The 17,837-nt window shown below is 48.1% G+C and overlaps 1 protein-coding gene across 5 annotated transcripts in view; it reads right to left on the minus strand.

Moving 5' to 3' along the window:
- TNIK (TRAF2 and NCK interacting kinase) overlaps positions 1-17,837 on the minus strand; it is a 328,431-nt gene that overhangs the window by 53,836 nt on the left and 256,758 nt on the right. For 3 of the 5 annotated variants that reach the window (XM_060171961.1, XM_060171964.1, XM_060171960.1), the window contains exons 12-18: positions 16,803-17,007; positions 13,164-13,274; positions 12,271-12,357; positions 10,345-10,533; positions 6,983-7,147; positions 5,428-5,667; positions 216-322 (exon numbers count right to left, since the gene is read on the minus strand). In XM_060171961.1, the coding sequence (XP_060027944.1) occupies positions 216-322; positions 5,428-5,667; positions 6,983-7,147; positions 10,345-10,533; positions 12,271-12,357; positions 13,164-13,274; positions 16,803-17,007 (1,104 nt within the window). The remainder of the gene's footprint in view (positions 1-215; positions 323-5,427; positions 5,668-6,982; positions 7,148-10,344; positions 10,534-12,270; positions 12,358-13,163; positions 13,275-16,802; positions 17,008-17,837) is intronic. The other 2 variants (XM_060171963.1, XM_060171962.1) reach the window with 1 other exon arrangement.

Below are 17,837 nucleotides of genomic sequence, written 5' to 3' on the forward strand. Positions count from 1 at the left end.
CCACTGTACACTGAGAGTAAAATGTATGTATAATAAAATAAAAATAAAATGCATACATTCTGGTCCCCCAGAATTGACAGTCCAGGTGGAAAGCCAACATGCCTCTGAAGTGCAATAAGTAAGTAAATAAATAAATAAAGACACATTTAGAAAAACAGCAATGACAATCACTGGTGAGGACTCGTCCTGTTACCTCCTCCATCATCTGAGCTTACCTTGCTCTGATGGGTTGAGATCCTAGCCTGGGGCCCAGAGCACTACCATTTCCAGGAGAATTCTTTCTGGCTAACGCTGGGGATATAGAAGTTGTTCTTTGAGGCACCTGAGAGAAAAGTCAGAGTTTAGAAGTTATTTCCACAAAACAGTTCCCAAAGGCTATTGCCTAAAAGGTAATCTATTTTTTTTCAAGAGGGTTTTTAGGACTTAGAGAAACTATCAGAAATGAAAAAGAAATACCTATCCTTTCTCATGAAACACAAAATCCCAATACAATGTTAAATGAAAGGCTGTGAGGTATACTCAGCAACCATTAAGGGATATGACACTCAATACTAAAACAAATTTAAAGGCAGAACAAACTAATTATTTTGATTCACTGGGCTAAAATAATTTATCTATCTATCTATATGGGGGGGTGAAGAAGAGAGAGAGAGAGGGAGAGAGAGAGAGAGAGAAAGAAAGAGGATACTAGAAATTTCTTTAGGGTACTATTAACTCATCTGATCATTAGAAATTGCATCAGATGAGAGTCATCCATCTGTAAACTAAGCTCCATTATAGTTCACATCGTAAGTGATAAACAGACAAGGACACTGAAATCTGATGATTAACTCGGGCAACAGGCTAGAACTTGGGACATCGGTCATAAACACGAGTTCAGAGAAACTCTTATAATAGAGTTACATGTTTCTACTTCCTAGCAAACTTGAAATTACAAATTAAAACCAAACACAAAATGCTGTGCTTTGACAGATTAATTTGGAAATGTAATGAAAAACATTATCATGGCTGAAAATACTGGAAAGCCTTTCAAAAAGACTCTGTGAGTACAAACAGGACAATGAGATACAGTAAGAGAACATATTCTTAATTCATCTGGTAAGGCCTTAAAGTAGCTTCCAGCAAGTCACACATGAGACTTAAGATAAAATGAAACTGAATATTGGAAGTACCTGGGAGGAGTCTAAGCTAAGAGAGGGGGAAGAGAGAAAACTTTATGACATGACTAAGATGAAAATGGAGACAATTTTCATCTCATCACAGACGACTGACTGAACCAAGCATTTGTCAAAGGCAATTCAATTTTTCATTCATTTCTTGAGGCTTTTTTTTTTTTTGCAAATGGACTTGTGTTTTGTTTGTACTGGATAATCTTTTCAAAATATTCTTTGCTTTAACATTGTTATTTAACATCTGAGTGATGTTTGGCATGACTATAAAATTGATTGGTTGTTATGTCTAAAACAAAAACAGTGTGCCATGTCCACGAACTGAAGTGGACTGAGTGGATGTGTGTTACTAGTCTGCTCAAATCAGACATTTTATACTCACATCTTTCTTTCTTTATATATATTTAAAGTTTTTATTTATAAAATGGAAAAACTGACAAAAACCATAGGATAAGAGGGGTACAACCCCACACAGATCCCACCACCAGAAGTCTGTATCCCACCCCCTCCCCTTTCCTATTCTTTATTCTTCTGGGAGCATGGACCCAACGTCCTTGTGGGATGCAGAAGGTGGAAGGTCTGGCTTCTGTAATTGCTTCCCCGCTGAACGTGGGTGTTGGCAGGTCGATCCATACTGTTAGAATTCAATCTAATTACTAATCTGAAGTCTAAAGTGCTTAGGTGGAAGGAACATATACACAGAGCCATGGTCTATGCAACAAAAAGTTTGAGACATTCGATCAATTTTTCCCCTCTTATAAACTGAATAGTAATTTGTGAGACTATAAGTTAATAGAAGTGTATATTAACACCATTCCCACCACCAAAAGTCTGTGTCCCATCCCCCCTACAACCCCTATAGTGAAGCTGAACATCTGCCCTCATCTCCCACCCAGAGATTTTTACTTTGGTGCCCTGCTCCTCCCAGCTTTATAAACAAGAACTTTTCTGTTCTACTTTCTCAATGTTTGTTGATGAGTGGGATCATCCCATATTTGTTTTTATCTTTCTCACTTAGCTCACTGAACATAACTCCTTCTAGCTCCATCCAAGATGGGTCAGAGAAAGTGGGTTCATTGTTCCTCATAGCTTCATAGTATCCCATTGAGTATATATAACACAGCTTTCTCATCCACTTATCTGTTGTTGGGCACCTGTGTTGCTTCCAGGTTTTAGCTATTACAAATTGTGCTGCTATGAACATAGGTGTACACATATCTTTTTGGTTGGGCATTATGGAGTCCTTGGAATATATCCCTAGGAGAGGAATTATTGGGTCATATGGTAGGTCCATGTCTAGCCTTGTAAGAGTTCTTCAAACTGCTCACCACAGAGGTTGGACCAATTTATATTCCCACCAGCAGTGCAGAAGGGTTTGTCCCTTTGTCCCCACAGCCTCTCCAGCATTTGTTGCTGCTGTCCTTTTTGATGTATGCCATTCTCACAGGAGCGAGGTGGTATCTCAATGTTGTCTTTATTTGCATTTCTCTGACAGTCTGACCTGGAGCAATTTAGTCATGGGCCCTTTGGAATATAACTAAAACAGGCCTACTCGCTATCTATAAAATGAAGACCCTCCCAACTCTTCATCTGAATATTCCAGCCTTTAGGTTCATGATTAGTCAACATCTTGTTTGGCTTTATATGTTAACTCTCTTTCAGTCATCAGGTTCCAGGTGCTATCATGATGCCAACCAGACTTCCCTGTAAAGACAACCCCACCAATGTGTCCTGGAGCCCCGCTTCCCCAGAGCCCTGTCTCACTAGGGAAAGAGAAAGACAGGCTGGGAGTATGGATTGACCTGTCAATGCCCATGTTAAGCGGGGAAGCAACTATAGAAGCCAGACCTTCTACCCTCTGCATTCCATAGTGACCCTGGGTCCATATTCCCAGAGGGATAAAGAATAGGAAAGCTATCAAGGGAGGGGATGGGATACAGAGTTCTGGTGGTGGGAGTTGTGTGGAGTTGTACCCCTCTTATCCTATGGTTTTGTCAATGTTTCCTTTTTATAAATAAATAAATAAATAAATAAATAAATAAATAAATAAATAATTTAAAAAGCCTACCAGTCTTACTTTGGTAAGACTTTCCGTCTTATGCTCTTCATGTCTGTGTCTGCACTGGTGCCTACCCCATCTCCATATGGAACTTTACATTGTCAACAACCTTCCCCACAAGAAGGGACTATTAACAAACATACTGTTACTGATACTTTTTTTTTTTTGGAATAAAAAAAGCCTGTTAGACTTTGCCTTTGAGAGGAAGACAAGTGAGCAGAAAGACTTGAGCATGATTGGGTAAAATAGGTCTCCTTTTCTTTTCTTTTTTTTTTTTTTTTCTGGAATAAACAATGGTACCGCTCTCTGGAGTCCCAAGGGAAATCCACACAAAGCCCATGACAAGCTCAGGAGTGGGAGAATCTTTGAGCCAGGGACAGTGTGTTGCAAAAGCTTTTTCAGCATTTTGAAAGGCTATTGTCACGAAACAAAACAGAAGGCTGCATTCCAGGACACTTTTTGGAGTGAGTGATATTTTAGAATAGGCAAAAAACAAACAAACAGAAAAACTCTTGTCAAGGAATCCAAATTGGACATTGCTCTCTGCAGTGGGCTGGGCTGACCATTTCACCTTAGTGTTCTATTTTCAGCATTTAACTCGATTGCAACTAAATTACAACCCAGCTCAGGACTTTTTAAAAAGGGGTCCACCTAACACTGTCTAAGGGTAGGGGCAGGAGACAGCTCAGTGGCTAGAGCATACACCTTGGCATGTGTGAGGCCCTGAGATCAGAGTCCAGGCATCACTGGGGAGCACCAGGGATAGGGATGACACCAGGGAAGGGCCCCATGGATGGTGGGTGGTTCTTTGGTGAGTGTCCCTCTCTGAGGATATAGAATTAAGAAAAATCCAGGCAGGCAGGCTGTTCAGTGATGTTATGTGTGTGCAAGGACCTTGCTTTAGTCCCTAGGGCTGTATAAAACAAAGCAAGATAAAAATATTCCCAAAGTAAAACTATGTTACGGATGTATGACATTGGTTTCACTTTGCACTATTAAGAAGCAGAGATACAGAACCTAGACATGTGAGGTTCCCCAGTACTACCCCCAGCACTGCTGTATGTCTGAGCTGAGCCATTCTCTGGTCAGTCTCTCTTTCATAAAAATAGATAAAATCCTAACAAAACAACTAAACAAACAAAAAACAAACAACAACAAAAACAGGCAGGCAAGATAGCCCACTCAGTGAGCTGCTTTACCATGTGTACAACCCAGGTTTGAGCTTGGTTCTCACTACACTAAAGGAACCTTGGGTACTATGGTACCTTTTTCTCTCTGTCTCTGCCTCTCCATCTGAAAAGGTCAGTCTGAATGGGGGAAGCCCCAGTGAGAACAATAAATCATTAAATTTAAATTGTCCAATGTGAGGCACTGGGTTTGAACCTCTGGTCACCTCAGGGAACATGTGCTGGAGGGAAGTTTCACAGAGAGTGGAGAGGTGTTGTGGTCTCTCTCATTCCCTCTCTCTGTCTCTGACCTTCTGTCAAAAATAAAATATAAAATAAAATAACCGCTGGGAATGGTAGAGCTGTGCAGGCATCAAGCCTATCATAAATAAATAGGTATAAAGGAATTTTCTGCTCTTAATATGGAAGTGGACCAAATTCATTCATTAAGGAAAATGTCTTTTTCTTATTAATTAATTAATTGATTGATTGATTAATTTTCCTAATCGCTGCCAGGGTTATCATTGGAGCCTGCATGTTGAATCTACCACTCCTGACAGACATTTATATTTCCCCTCTTTTTTTCTTTTCTTATTCCTTCCTTCTTTCTTTCCTTTCCATCCTTTCTTCCCTCCTTCCTTCTTTCCTTGACAGAGACAGAGAGGAATCAAGAGAGAAGGGGGAGATGGAAAGGGAGAGAGAAGGAGACACACCTGCAGCCCTGCTTCACAACTCGTGAAACTTCCCCCTGTAGGTGGGGGCTGGGGGTTAAAACCTGGGCCCTTGCACATGTTATTCTGCCAGGGCCTACCCGCACCCCCCCAACCTGACTGCCCCCTCCACCATTTCTGATGTGTGCAGAGCAGAGCCTGGAAGACTCAGTTGTGGCTGGGTATGTGAACTCCCCTCATTCATCTTGTGCCTCTCTGCAGAGGTGGTTAGTGCCTAGCCAAAGGGACAAGGCTGGTGGCCCCACTACCACAGAGGGATGGAGGTGGGGTGGACAGGAAGCCCCGGTGACAGTGGACCTCACCTTTGGTGGGATGTCTTCCTCCTGCCGCAACCAGGAGCTCCGGTCAAACTTGTCGATGCGGGTGGGGAGAGGGGGGGTTTCCGAGGTGGGGTCCGAGTTCTGACGAGGCATCTCCACGCGGTGGGAGGGGACGCCCAGCGCCTCCTGGAAGCCTGCCAGGCCCTTGCTGGGCTGTTCATGCACCGACTGCGAGGCTGTCAGCGCTGGGCCCTGGGACTTGACGGAGACCAGGTGTGGGAGCTGAGGCAGAAAAGGCACAGGGTTAAGGGTGCAGACTGGCCACCCCAAACCAGGGACGGATAGTCAGGCACAAGGCTGGGCCACAGGGCCCTCCCAGGTTGCTCTTGGCTTTGTTAAAGATTTACTGGTTGTTAATAAGAAAGTCGTGCAGAGAGAGAGAGAGAGAGAGAGAGAGAGAGAGAGAGACGGAGAAGGAGAGGGAGAGAGAAAGAGAACAGAGAGATATGGAGAGAAAGAGAAAGAGGAGAGAGAGAGAACACACATGCACAGAGAGAACACACACACACACACACAGAGCGAGAGAACAGAGAAAGAGGGAAACCAGAGCACTGCTCAGTATTGGCTTAAGCTGGTGCTGAAACATGGACCAGGGACCTTGGGGCCTCAGGCATGCTAACACTGAGCTCTAACAAGCTAAACTATTTTCTCCAACCTTCAGGATACTCTTAAAATCTCTTCAAATTCAGGTATGGGTAGTAGCGCAGCAGGTAAAGTGCATGAGGCGCAAAGCGCAAGGATGGGCGTAAGGATCCTGGTTCAAGGCCCTGGCTCCCCACCTGCAGGGGAGTCACTTCATAGGCGGTGAGGCAGGTCTGCAGGTGTCTATCTTTCTCTCTTCCTCTCTGTCTTCCCCTCCTCTCTCCATTTCTCTCTGTCCTATCTAACAATGACGAAAACAATAATAACTACAACAATAAAACAAGGGCAAAAAAAGGGAATAAATAAATAAATATTTAAAAAAAAATCTCTTCAAGTTCCTCCATTTACATAAGTGCATGGGAAGTCCTGGCAGAAACATGAAGAAGGCTGAGAGGTTAGTGAGACTGTGCGGCCTGGGAGGAGGCACAGAAACTGAAGCCGTGGGCTCTAAAGCTTGAATCCTGAGTCAATGCCAGCACTGCCTGTGTCAGAGGGTTGCTCTGATTCTCTCATTGCTATCATTAATAACTCTAAACATAAGTCTTATAAGGAAACTCAGGGAGATCAGTGTGGCAGTTACCACAAATAGGGCTTTAAGTGCACATTTACTGACCAGCAGGCCAACAGGTACACAAGCACTTTTTTCCCTTATATTTCAAAATCTGTCCCTGGCCACTGCTCACCTTAAACTTCATGAGGGCTGGCTCTGTCCCCTTGCCCTCAGAGAATCCCTGTTCTGCCTAGCTCAGCTTCAGAGGAGCCATTCTTACTATGAATTCTACATCATGGCTCCTGATTTGATGGGCCCCAGGCCCAAGCCAGGATTCATTGTGCTTCTTTGTGGCAGGCATATCTGCATACCTAGTGACAGGCCCCCGGAACACAGAGACTGTACCTGGGCATCCACTGGCCGGAGCATGGGGGGTGTGCGAGCAGGCTGCACCCCACTGATGCTGAAGGACTCCGACCTGGGGGGCAGATTGGGATCAGATATCCTGTTGGCAACCTTATGGGGCATGGCAGGGGAGCTCTGTCGGTTGAGCCTCGATCGCTCTTCAACCTGGAAGCAGAAAAATAAATAAAAAACCCAAATGGGCTCAGTGGATCTGAGCTGGTTCACTCCCTGATGAAGGTTTCTGTGGTCACCTTCACACCTGCTTTGGTGTCTCTGATCAGAGCATTTTAGGAAGACACGTCTGCCCTGTCTCAGGGATCACTTATGTTCACTTTGTGTGAGGGATCTGCCATGTCTGCCCTGTGTCAGGGGTTTGTGGAAGCAAACCCCTTTCTGCCGGAGCAGACATGAGCCAGGAAGACACACAGCACTAAGCCGTCACCCTCTACTTACTCCATGTCTCTCAATTCTTCAGTTTCCAGTTAGGAATTAGGGACCTGCTAAGGGGTGCCTCTTGCATGCATGAGGGTTTGATCTTGAGGACTATGATACCACAGGGCCAGAGAGAAAGGCAGAGGAAAGCTGCAGTTCAGATTGCTTTTTATTGGGGGTGGGAGTGGGAATGAGGATAGAAAGTTGCTTTGAGGGAGTCGGGCGGTAGCACAGCGGATTAAGCACAGGTGGCTCAAAGCGCAAGGACGGGCGTAAGGATGCCGGTACGAGCCCCCGGCTCCCCACCTGCAGGGGAGTCGCGTCACAGGCGGTGAAGCAGGTCTGCAGGTGTCTTTCTCTCCCCGTCCCATCTTCCCCTCCTCTCTCCATTTCTCTCTGTCCTATCCAATACCGACAACAACAAGGAAAACAAAAGGGAATAGATAAATAAATAGTAAAAAAAAAAAAAAGTTGCTTTGAGTTGAATCCTAGAAGGAGGGGGAGAGGGTGGCCAGTTGGGGCAGGCTGGTGAGAGGGTGAAGCTGAGTACACTAGTCCCACCCCCATCTCTGCTGTCTTCCTGGTGGGCAAGTGGGTGTTTGGGGAGGCTTGTCTAATTAGCTTGGTCCCAATCTCTCTCTCTCTCTCTCTCTTTTTTGCCTACAGGGTTATCACTGGGGCTTGGTGCCTACACTGTGAATCCACTGGTCCTGGAGAATGTTTTTTTTTTTCCCTTTGTTGCCCTTGTTGTTTATCATTGTTTTTATAATTACTGTTACTGTTAGATAAGACAGAAAGAAATCATGAGTGGAGAAGACAGAGGGGGAGAGGAAGATACACACCCGCAGACCTGCTTCACTGCTTGTGAAGCAACCCCCTTGCAGGTGGGGAGCTGGGGGCTCGAACCAGGATCCTTAAGCCAGTCCTTGCGCTTTGCACCATGTGCGCTTAACCCACTACACTACTGCCCAGCTCCCAATATTTTTCTCTTTTTAAAAATGTATCTTTTTATTTTATTGGATATAGACAGAAAGAAATGAAAAGAAAGGAGAGATAGAGAGGGAAAGAGAAAGACATCTACATTTCCGCTTTACCATTCATGAAGCTTCCCCCTGTAGGTGGGATAAACCTGGCCTTATACCCATTCATTTTCTTTATCAGTACCATTTTCTTTTCCAGTTTCAGGAATTATGCAGGCAGTGAGCCCCAGAGAGAGCTCTGGTGACAAAAAAGAAAGAAAAAAAGATTACATGTGTAGGTATACTTCTCTAGCTAAACCCCCAACACTCAGAGCACTGCTGCCTGAGCCCAGTAACCCAAGAGTTTCAAACATGTCTTTAGATAAACACGTGGCTTTGCAAATCACAGCCAGGTGCTAGTGGACCTCAGAAGCCAAATACATTCCAAGGGAGAACATTTGCCATCATTCTAATTCTGAGAACCAGCCTCAATTTCAAACACATACAGACAGCACATTACAAAACAACAGACTGAAAGTCTGCTCCAAGGACTCCACCTTAACCAGAGAAACCATTTATGAGGTCAAGATGTGTTTTGAAAATTGCCAATAACAAGGTTCCAGCAAAAGAAACATCGTTGCTTCTCACAGAAACATGGCTTGCACAGACCCTGAAGCTGCTATTAGTTATTAATAGGAGTGGCTGGGGCTGTGATAGGGTGTGGATACACCCAATGAAGTACAAATCAAGAGGCCCTGGGTTCAAGCCCCTGGTCCCCACCTATAGAGGAGAAGCTTCATGAGTAGTGGAAAAATGCTGCTGGTGTCTCGCTTTTCTGTCTCTTTCATTTTTTTCTTTCTTGCTTTTTTATTTTTATTTTTTTTGCCTCCACGGTTATTGCTGGGGTGTGGTGTCTGCACTACAAATCCACTGCTGCAGGTGGCCATTTTTTTCCCATTGTTGTTGCTGTTGTTGTTAGATAGGACAGAGATAAATTGAGAGAGGAGGGGAAGAGAGAGAGGGGGAGAGAAAGAGATACCTGCAGACCTGCCTCACTACTTGTGAAGTGACCCCCTGCAGGTGGGAAGCTGGGGCTCAAACAGGATCCTTGCACCAGTCTTTGTGCTTCGCACTGTGTGCACTTAACCCGGTGTGCTACCGCTCAGCTCCTCTCTCTCCCTTTCTTACATTCTCTTATTCTCTATTTCTCTCTGTCTCTATCAGAAAAAGGGAAATACTGGGGGTCAGGCGGTAGCACACTGGGTTAAGTGCACACTGTGGAAAGCACAAGGACCAGTGCAGAGATCCCAGTTCGAGCCCCCGGCTCCCCACCACCTGCAGGGGGGTAGGTATTTCTCCCTCCTCTCTTGGTTTCTCTCTGTCCTACCCAACAATATCCAGCAACAACAATAGCAACAATAACAGTGGGAAAAAGGATGGTCGCCAGGAGTGGTGGATTCGTAGTGCAGGCACCAGGTCCCTTTGATAATCCTGGAGACAAAAAAAAGAAAGGGGAAAAAAATGGCCAGTGAGAACTGTGTAATTGTCATATCGGCACTGGACCCTAAAGAAAACCCTGGAGGCAGAGAGAGAGAGAATGAAGAGAGAAAAGAATTGAACAGGACAGAAGGTGAGCTGCAGTTGGCGGGGTCGGTAAGTTGTGTGTAATTATTATCAGGGTGCTGCACTTAGTCAAGGGCTTATGCTTCCTATCACTTAGTTGACACTGAAATGGATTCTATCACTGGTGCCTTCCAGCCCACACCATTCCAAGACATAGGATGTCGTCTGTTTGTTATCCTTGGTAAATGATGTCAGGATGGTTCAGTGTGGTGAGTTTGGCTCCAGGGAAGGCCAACAACCATGTGCTTTTATCGGCGCACCAATTGCTGCCCCCCACCGTCCAAGCCTGGCGCCTCTGCTCATTCCATTGCTGCTTGCTCCACTTCCTCCGTAGCTCGCCCTGCTCACCTCCTTGGCCCAGGCTGGCTTCTCGCTGGCGCCCACACCCTCCTTGTAGTGGTACAGCGGCTTCTTGTCCACGGGCCTGGCCTCCTGGCGCTGGTGTTGCAGGGAGACCAGGTAGTCGCGTTCCTGCTTCAGCTGCCTCTGTAACCGCTCTGCCTGGCGCTGCTCCTCCAGCTGCTTGCGCTTGTACTCCTGGGCGGGTGTGGGCAGGGGGGAGTCAGCAGGAGGCACAGTCAGAGGAGGACAAGGGGGAGGGCGTGGGTAGATCAGCAGGGGGGAGTCATGGTCAAGGGTCATGTGATGGGGGGACAAGGATGGCAGAGGGGGAGGGGGGCCTGGTCAGCATAAGGAGGCCATTCTCAGAGAGGGGATAGGGGACAGTCAGCAAGGGGAGATGGTCAGGGTGGGGATAAGGAGGGACAAGGGACAGGAGTCCAGATCAGCATAGGGAAGCCTCCTTCTTGGGAGGAGTGAGTGCAATGAAGGGGAGAGAGAATGGGGGGCTAGGTCATCACAGGGAAGCCATCCTCTGGGAATCATGCCATAGAGGGAACAAGGATGCCTCTGGACCAGGCAAGGAGGGATGGGGTCAGCACAGGGCAACCATCCTGGGGGGCATGTGATGGAAGGGACAAGGATGGCAGTGGAGGCAGTGGAGGACTGCAGAGGGACAGAGGACAGGAGGGCCCCAGAGACAGGACACTGAAGACAGGGCCCAGTAGGGTCAGGAGACAGGAAGGCACAGCCTGGCCTCAGTAGCTATGTACAGGGGACTTTTAAGGGCAACTTGCCAGGTTCATGCCATCCCTGTGGACTCCCTCACCCCAGTGCCTAGTGGCCTATCCCCCTGACTAACTATGACCCTACAAGGGACAATGAGGAGGACATCTGGATGGCCAGCACTCAGTCCCTCTGACTCAGTGCATGCACACGACACGTATGACTCACAGGTTAGACACATCACTTAAATTACCTCGTATTCAACCTAACTTAGATTAGCAAACTCCGTCAACAAGACTGCACACAGGCTGAAAAATATCAGAGCTCCACTGAATTAAAAGTTTTTTTAAAAAAAGAAAGATAAACCCAGAATTAAAAGTGTTTTAAAAAGAAAGATAAACCCAGAAGCTATGTGAGCAGGGAGTACAAAATGTTCTCGCTGCTGGGGCAAGACAAAAAAAAAACATGGCTGCAGTGTTGAGTGAATTTTTGTTTTTCTTTTCCTCCAGGGTTATCACTGGGGCTCATTGCTAACACTACAAATCCACTGCTCCCAGAGGCCATTTTTTTCCATTTTATTGGCTAGGACAGAGAGAAATTGAAAGGCGAGGAAGATAGAGAAAGGAGATAAAGATAGACAACTGTAGACCTGCTTCACCACTTGTGAAGCAATCCCCCACTCCCCACAGATAGGGAGCTGGGGGCTTGAACTGGGATCCTTGTGTGGGTCCTTGTGATTCACACTATGTACACTTAACCCAGTGTGCTACTACCTGGAGTGAGTTCTCCCAGTAGTGCAATCCCAGGAGTGAGTTCTCACGGGAGAGAGGGGCTTTCCACTCGGAGTGGATTCCAGAGTGTCGCCAATGGGCTTAGAATCACTTGCAATAAACATAGTGGGTTAAAAAAAAAAAGGATCTGAACTTATAAGGCTAGATTCATGGTAAAGTTTCACAAACAGATGGAATTAATAGAGAGAGTATAACAAGTGTGCTTAGTGTATCAGGGCTCTGAAAATGGGGCCAGAGAACAGATTTTTTTTTCTGAGAGTTTCAAGGTCCACAGGGCCTGGAGCAGGATCTCTTCTCAGTTGGCCCATCAGGAAGACACACACACACACACACACACACACACACACACATATATGCACACATACACTCGTACACATGCACATGTGGTGAGCACAGAGCAGGTGAGCATTCCCATTACCAGAAGGAGAGCTTGTTCATGCAGCAGCTGTTGCTGTAAGATCTCTAACTGCCTCTGCTCCTCCTCTAACTGTCGCCTGATGTATTCCTGGAGAGGTAGGCAGCAGAGAATGCAGAGGAACAGAGAGAGAGAGAGAGAGAGAGAGAAGGGAAAAAAGCAGTGATTTCAAAGGCAATTAAGAGTAGTCAAGTAAAGTGCAGAAGGAAAAACAAAACAAAACAAAACAAAAAAACCCAAACACCTCTTCACCAGGCAGGAAAAAGACACCCAGCAAAGTCAGAATCCTTCAAAGCAGCCAACAGCACAGGGTGGTGGCCCAGTGCAGGGCTTTCGGCGTGCGGCCTTGTCTCCCTGCTGGCTGTCCAACCAAAGCTCCTGGACTGCCCTGCTCAGGGCTCCTGGACTCACTGGTGCAGGTCCCCTGGGTGGGCAGCAGGTGTCAGATGACATGGAAGGCCACCAGGCATGAGCTCTGAGGTTGGCCAGCCTGAGTATCCTGGGCAGCTAAGCCAGTGAGGCTCTGGATGAACACTCAGAGCCTGGCAGTGGGTAAGGCAAGGGCAGGGCAACCTGTACTCCTACACAGGGCCCACTCAGAGCTCTCTGTAGGGCATCACCCATTGGGTACCAGTGGGAGGGGGACTGGGGCCAGTGTGCTAGTGGGGTGGTTTGGGGTGGGGGGACAGGACCAGCAGGCTGTGCTGTTGACCGCTTGAGTGACCAAAAGAGGTTCTGGAGAGCAAAGCCGCTCAGAGAGGGTGGCCCAGGAACTGGGCAGCTGGGTCCTGGGGTTCTGATGTCCAGGAACCCTGGGGTTTTGCAGTATAGGGGTCCTGGGGTTCTGGAGTCCTGGAGTTCAGAGGCCAAGGGTTCCAGGGGTCCCGGGGGTCTACCTGCTCATGTTCTGCACGCCTCCTCTCCTCCTCCCGCCGCATCTGCTCCTCGTACAGCCGCCGCTGCTCTCGCTCCTGCTGCTTCCGCAGTTCCTTCTCACGCCTCTGTTGCTGTGAGGCCAGAGACAGACCATTATAAGGGACAGAAGGGGCCAGGGGGCCAGGGGGGCAGGGGGTCATGGCCTCAGGGACACACTGGTGTGTCACACACTCAGGAGCCCCTGCCCAGTACGCCTCCTTTAGGAGGGTGGCTGGGGGGTTGAATCCAGGGGTATGGGATGCCCTGACACCACAGGCTATTAAAACACACCCACCATGCTTGAGGTTTCTTGTTAGCTGCTTGGCCACCCTGTCAGAGGGCATTCACCTACAAGGCTACAGAATGGCCTGTGGTAGAGGTGCAGGAGGACAGACAGATGCACCCAGCCTGACTCACTCTCTGAGGGGATGCTACCCGTCTTTCTACATCTTGTTAAGTGTGCACTCTCTACTGCCTGTTTCAGCTTCTCTGTCTAGACTCTGAAGCTCAGGAACCCTCACCAGCATTGCCCAGGTCCTTAAGCAGGTTTGGGGGGGGGGGGCACCGAGACACTCACAGTCACAATCTGGGATGCGTGGCCTGGAGCCTGGTGGGATGCCCTCACAGTGGAATACTGTGAAGACCTTAACAATTGTGAAGTCATCTTCTTTGGATGGATGACTTGCTAAATGATAAATGAGATCAGCCAAGAGAAGATGAAGCTGGGATGACCTCACTCAGAGGAGGAACTTAAGAAACAAAGGCAAACAGGGAAAACAAAGTAAACCTTGAACTGGGTAGGGTACATTGCACCAAAGCCTCTGAGTGGATTCTGGAGAGGACTCTGGGGATGGAGGGCAGAAATGGATTTGGGGGAGGGGGTTGGAATCCTTGTGCAGGATGGAAGAAAAGGACCAAAGTTGGGGAAGGGGGTAGTGGGTCAGCTGGAGTCTGGGATTGAGTTGACTTCCAGACAAGCAGTTAGCTGCCTTACAGAAAAATAACACAGGATGAGTGGCTGGGTAGTTATGCTTGTTATTACAATGTTCAAGGACCTGAGTTCAAACCCCTGCATGGGGGAAGTTTTGCAAGTGGTGAAGCATGCTGCTGTAAGTGTCTCTCTCCCTCCGTCTCTCTCTCTCTCTCTCTCTCCCTTTACTCTTGGTTTCTGTCTTTATCCAATAAATAAAGATAATTTAAAAAATGAAAAAAAAAACACAGGAAGACTCCAGTAGAAAGCATCATTATGGTGGTCTGGGAGGTGGCACAGTGGATAAAGCATTGGATTCTCAAGCATGAGATCCTGAGTTCAATCCCCGGCAGCACATATACCAGAATGCCTGGTTCTTTCTCTCTCTCCTCCTATCTTTTCCAGCAGTAAATAAATAAAATCTTAAAAAAAAAAAAAAACCATCATTAAGGGAACTGACAGAATAACTTGGATAATGGACCCCAAACAGAGACCAAGTGACCCAAAGCCAACACAGAGAGAGAACACTATAATAATGTGAATAGCACTGGCTCCTAGAAGCAAGTGATCCTGATTTAGCCAACATTTCACTTATTATTTTTTTTCGTCATTGGTCTCTTTCATGAATGGAAAAAAAGAGAAATATATGTATATGTATATCTATATCTAATCTCTATCTATCTATATATCAATTGAAAATTTAGCTGATTTTCACATGAAGGATTTGTACATTTTCATCCCCCTTGGCCAGGAATCAATACTGTTTTCTTTTTGAATTTTTTAAAAAATTTATTATGTTTATTTATTTATTGGCTATAAATAGCCAGAAATTGAGAGGGAAGGGTGTGATAGAGAGGGAGAAAGACAGAGAGACAGACACCTGCAGCCCTGCTTCACCACTCGTGAAGCTTTCCCCCTGCAGGTGGGGACCAGGGGCTCGAACCTGGGTCCTTGCACACTGTAATATGTGCACTCAACCAGGTGCACCACCACCCAGCCCCTCAATACTGTTTTCTAATGACCAGCCACCCAGGTTCCCTTGCAAGGTGCACGCACAGTATTGATTGCAATGCAAGAGGGTCTGGCTACACAAACACCCCATCGTTTCTGAGAAAGACACTCAGAAGTGCCTAGTAATCCTATGAGCAGCTCAGGGTGGCTCTTTCGGTTGCATCCACCCCACCGTGGCTCCGTGTCCCAGACCGGCCCTCCCAGCCCCATAATGCAGCCTTGTCATTCAGTAGGTGCTCAGATACTGTGGAACTAAACCCAGTAAGGAGCCTGAGGTCAAAGCAGACACATGTCCTTTTCATTTCTTTGAGGGTATCTTCCTTCCCAGGAATGCTTCTCCTCTCTTTTTACACAGTGCCTGAGAATATGACTCTTTCTGCAGAGCTAGCTGTGTCTGGGTCCCTGCTCCACCCTAGCTGTCATTTCTCTCCTCTGCAGCCTACACTGGGCCTGCCCCCATTGATAATTACTGCAGATATCACTGCAGACTGGGTAGCAGGAGAAGCAGAGAAAGGTTGGCAGAGGCTCAAATGCCATCTCCCTCCCAGGCCCCTTCTGAGTCAGAATATCCTTTTATACTAAGCACACACAAGACCTAAGAATGGCTTTCTAAACAGAAAGCCACCTCTGAGTGACAGTGACACGACTCCCTGCCACCAACACTGGGCTTCCAAACCTTGTTGCTGTTGCCATTAGGCCTCTCTCTAGGGCCTGGTGCCTGAAGGATTCCACCACTCCCGGGGCCATTCTTTCCCTTTCTTTGTAATAATAAAAGGGTGAGAAACAGAGATAGAGAGGAGTCGATGGGGCAGAGATGGGAAGACACCTGTAGCCTTGCTCTGCCACTCAGCTTTGCCCCTGCAGGTGGGGACCGGGGGCTTGAACCCAGGTCCTCAAGCATGGTGATATGTGCTTTACTGGGTACACTTCCCCCCCACACACGTGTACACACACACACACACACACACACACACACACACCCCTTTCTTTCAATTGAAAGACCCAAGAGTGAAGGTGGGGTACATCTGAGCAGAGTGTTAGAACTCTTGAGAATGAGAAGTTCCTCTGGGGACCCCAGGAGTGGCAATTCCACCCCCCGAAGCCTCTTTGGATACAAGCTCTCCATGCAAAGCAGGTCAAGCACCAATGACTTCTGTCAGAACTGGGCACAGGCCCTGAGCTGGCACTTCACTCCTGCCCCATGATGAACAAGTGCAGCCCAGCCAGCTGGGAGGGTGTCCCCCTGCAGAGTGGCCACATGCGGAGGGATGGACGGATGGGTGGACTGACAGAAAGCACTCTGCCCTATCAACATCCTCTGCCCCAGGACACACTAGAAAGCTGCAGTCCATGACTAAGAGGCTGAGAGGACACTTCCTAGCAGGCCAAAGGGTCAGCCCCTCAGGCCAAAGGGTCAGCTCTCCCCTCAGCTCCTCTAGCCTGGGCCCCTCTTACTTCCTCCAGCCCTGCCCCTCACTTCCCCCAGCCATGCCCCTCCTCACCTCCTCCAGCCCTGTCCCCTCACCTCCTCCAGTCTTGCCCCTCATTTCCCCTAGCTATGCCTCTCCTCACCTCCTCTATCCTGCCCCCTCACCTCCTCCAGCCCTGCCCCTCGCCTCCCCCAGCCCTGCCTCCTCACCTCCTCCAGCCTCCTCCTTTGCTCCTTCTGTTCCTCAATGCGCTTCTGCCGCTCAGCCAGCAGCTGGCGCTTATGCTCCTCATTCTCACGCTGCTGCTGCTCCAGCTGCTGGCGCCGCAGGGCCTCTGAGCGCTCCTTGTTGGCCAGCTGCAGCCTTAGGAAGTCCCTGCGTAAAGTGGACTCCCCAGGAAGGTTCAGGATGGAGCTGGTGGGGGGGGGGGGGACATTGTCAGTCAGGGGAGAAGAGGGCACTGTCACCTAGGAGGGATACAGTCACCCAGGGGAGAAGCCAGCTGGGAACCCCCTGCCCTTCCCAGAGTGGGATTGCACTCAGCTGTCCTCAGGGTCCGGGGACACTTTTGGAGGGTCATGCCGCCCTCACTAGGACCTTGTAACAGTGCAGAGACCTGTCCCCCACAGCTGCAAGTACAAACCCTGAGTCCTGAACTGTTGCTATTCCTGTTTGACATGGCAGCCCAGAAGGTGGCACAGTGGGTAAAGTGCTAGACACTTCAAGCATGAGTCCTGAGTTTCATCCCTGACATCACATGTGCCAGAGTGAGACTTTGCTTTTCTCTCTCCTAAACAAGCCATGTTTAGCTTCCATCCTGCAGATGGATACTGGGGGCTTGAACTTCTCCAGGGGCCTACACTGCCCTATTCAGTCACTGTGGTGTCCAGGCCTTGCTGGCCGCTGAGTGACCCACAAGCAGGCTGCTGGGAAGGTGGAGTGTGGACAGCTGCTCAGGGGGAGCCTGGGCCTGGGGACTCAGCAGGTGACATGAGTGTCTAAGTGAGCAGTCAAAGTGCACAGCTTCCCTGATAGCAGGGCCTGACAATGTGTCCTCTGACAATGTTCACTGCCCTCCAACCCTAATAGTTACCCCACTCAGACATAGAGAAGGAGCTCCTCTCTGTCTGTGGCTCTGAAAATCCCTTTGCTCAATGGATGGAGCCACAACACCCTGGGAGCTCAGCACTGCCCTCTGCTGGTGTGGCCTCAGTAGCTGCAGCACCCAAACAGGGCACTCCAAC

This window comes from Erinaceus europaeus, chromosome 14 (assembly GCF_950295315.1).
Source record: "Erinaceus europaeus chromosome 14, mEriEur2.1, whole genome shotgun sequence".
In the NCBI taxonomy this organism is placed as follows: domain Eukaryota; kingdom Metazoa; phylum Chordata; class Mammalia; order Eulipotyphla; family Erinaceidae; genus Erinaceus; species Erinaceus europaeus.